Raw genomic sequence first — 2,390 nt, 5'->3', positions numbered from 1 at the left:
ACCGCCTCCTCTTCTTTATCCACATTACTTGTCTGTGACAACTTAATGTTCCCATTGCCAAGCTCTCCACTTGCAGAAAACTTCACCCCATTCTTTGCACAGGATATCACAACAGCATCTCCAATGTGGCTAAGGTCTCGGCATATACGTGCAAATTCACCCGATGGCATCTTTATTACACAGCTGTACTCCTGTTCTGGGATTCCAAGTTGCTCAACATCTAAGTCCATTAACTTCATCTCATAGTCTGAAACTTTCTCTTGATTTGGTGCTTCGAATACTAGTGCTAAGGTATCTGCATTATCTTCAGCCCTTAATGTAATGATGTCTTCATTACCAGCACATTTTAGAATTTTGGACATGCTGGTGAGGTTCACGCCCATGGCTAAGTTGCGGTCGCAGCGGTATGTGTCGAAGCCTTCGGAGCGCAGAGTAAGCTGCACCAAGGAGACGTGAGACGAGTCCATGCTCTGCAGGTTCACGCCGCCCGAGCTGACGTCCCAGCAGGCCTCATTGATGAGGTCTTTGAGAGCCTCCAGCACCTTCTTCAGGATGGAGCCCTGGATCAGGCGTGCCTCAAACATGGTGGCAGAGTTGTGGCGACTAGACGAGAGCTACTGTAAGAGGAATGAGGTCTGGCTGCCAAGGTCCCCTGATTCACGATGCAGAAGCAGCAGCGAAGGCCCACAGCGACGACTACCAACCCCCTGCACCCGCAACCGTCTAATCCTCAATCACCATCTTTACAGCTACCTTCTCCTGCTTTTCCACCAGCAGCCTCCACCAGGAAGGACCTAATACCACCCCTGTGCTCCTCTGTTACTCCACCGTTCCCACCTGCCATAGTCTCTGCCAGCACAAAAGTGGCAGCTCTAAATAAAGAAGCTGGACCTTCTCACTTGGTTAGCCTTTGTTTTTTTCCGTGGGAAGAGGTATGTTGTGACGAATGCCAGTTGTAATTAGAGATGCAGAATGAAGGAACAGTCACAGAGGGTCCTGATGTAGGGAGAAGCAGCTAGGTCTATAAGGTTTAGGACACAGAGAGCCCCTGGGTTCCATATGGAAAGCAACCAGGGCCAGCTGCTTGCTGAGCAGGAACTGAGACTAGGGTCTACTGTTTTGAGTCCTGCTTCTATGAAACACTTCTGTCTTAAACATCTGGTTAAATATTTATTGTCATTTAATGTATACTAATCAGGCCAAGGCTCGGCACGGAGGACAAACAGTGACAAAATCAAAATATCACAGGCTTGATTTTACTCTCTGTCTATAGTGTTTTAGCCTCCCTGAGGTCTTGTTACTACTTTTATAATGTTAAAAAAAAATCACACACACAGATATTTGCTGGGTGGTATAGATTTCAAATCTATACTTGGTATAGATTTTTCAGTAGTTCCCTATGGAAAACCTTATGTGGGTAGGTAACCTAAAGGAAGGAATGTGTTGAAATCTTAATCTGACTCTGTGTTGTACAGCTTTGCCATGGGTGGAAGACTGTGTTTCTCCAGAGGAGGACTGTGCATGGATTCAGGGTGTATCTGTATGTGGGACTCTCCACTTGCATTTGATCTTTGACTTGAAGGCCTGCTAGAACATCTGGTGGGTCCTGGAACACATTTTGCCTTTTTTTTTCCTAACTCACCTTCCTCTGTGTTGCAGAGAGAAACATTGTAAATGGATAATATTTACATCACAGCCTTATTACAGTTGGTCACTGACTTCTTACAGCTCTTCTTATACAGAGCCATCAGGCATTCACCAAATCAATTTGCTGTTACTTTAACAGCCAAGTAGGAAAGAGATATGCAGATTGTCTCTAAGAGGGACCATATAATGGGACTGCTCTTGGCAGCCAGAGTGGTCAGAATTGCTCTAGGTAACCGGGTCTAGATATTCTAAATACCCAGAGAGTTGGTCTGGCTATTAAGCAGTCTCAGGCTATCAAGAAATTCTGAACATTTCCCTAGGAGAGCAAGTTCAGAATTACTTTTGCTTAGTGGATAAATCTGCTTTATTCAAGGAAGGTTAGAGTTATGTCTGAATATGAAGTAAATGCAAATATAATAAGATTACTATAATCTTTATGTATTTTCCTTCTAAGTATTTGTAGTGCTTAATAATGTCTGATGTGGGACTGGAGAGATAGCTCAGCAGTTAAGAGCACCGTGTCCTCTTCCAGAAGACCTGAGTTTCATTCCCAGCATCTACAGGGATTCCCAGTACCTAAGTGGTGGCCAATGAACCACCTGTCACTCCAATCCTAGGGTATTGGAGATCCTGTCCTGGGTTCTTCTGGCACTAGACATGCTTGTGATATACAGGCACATGAGCAGGAAAAAAAAATCTAAACATATAAAATAAGTTAATTAAAAATAATATCTGATGTACTA

At 44.1% G+C, this 2,390-nt stretch overlaps 1 protein-coding gene across 1 annotated transcript in view; it reads right to left on the bottom strand.

Moving 5' to 3' along the window:
* LOC110310774 (proliferating cell nuclear antigen-like) overlaps positions 1 to 684 on the bottom strand; it is a 155,043-nt gene extending 154,359 nt beyond the window's left edge. Inside the window, exon 1 of the mRNA XM_021183879.2 lies at positions 3 to 684. Coding sequence (XP_021039538.1) covers positions 3 to 584 — 582 coding nt within the window. The 5' untranslated portion in view covers positions 585 to 684. The remainder of the gene's footprint in view (positions 1 to 2) is intronic.
* Between the last annotated feature and the right edge of the window lie 1,706 nt (positions 685 to 2,390).

The sequence above is a fragment of the Mus caroli genome, chromosome 15 (assembly GCF_900094665.2).
Source record: "Mus caroli chromosome 15, CAROLI_EIJ_v1.1, whole genome shotgun sequence".
Taxonomy (NCBI): domain Eukaryota; kingdom Metazoa; phylum Chordata; class Mammalia; order Rodentia; family Muridae; genus Mus; species Mus caroli.
Note: the sequence above shows the minus strand (reverse complement) of the source record. Positions and strands in the feature narration are given on the sequence as shown.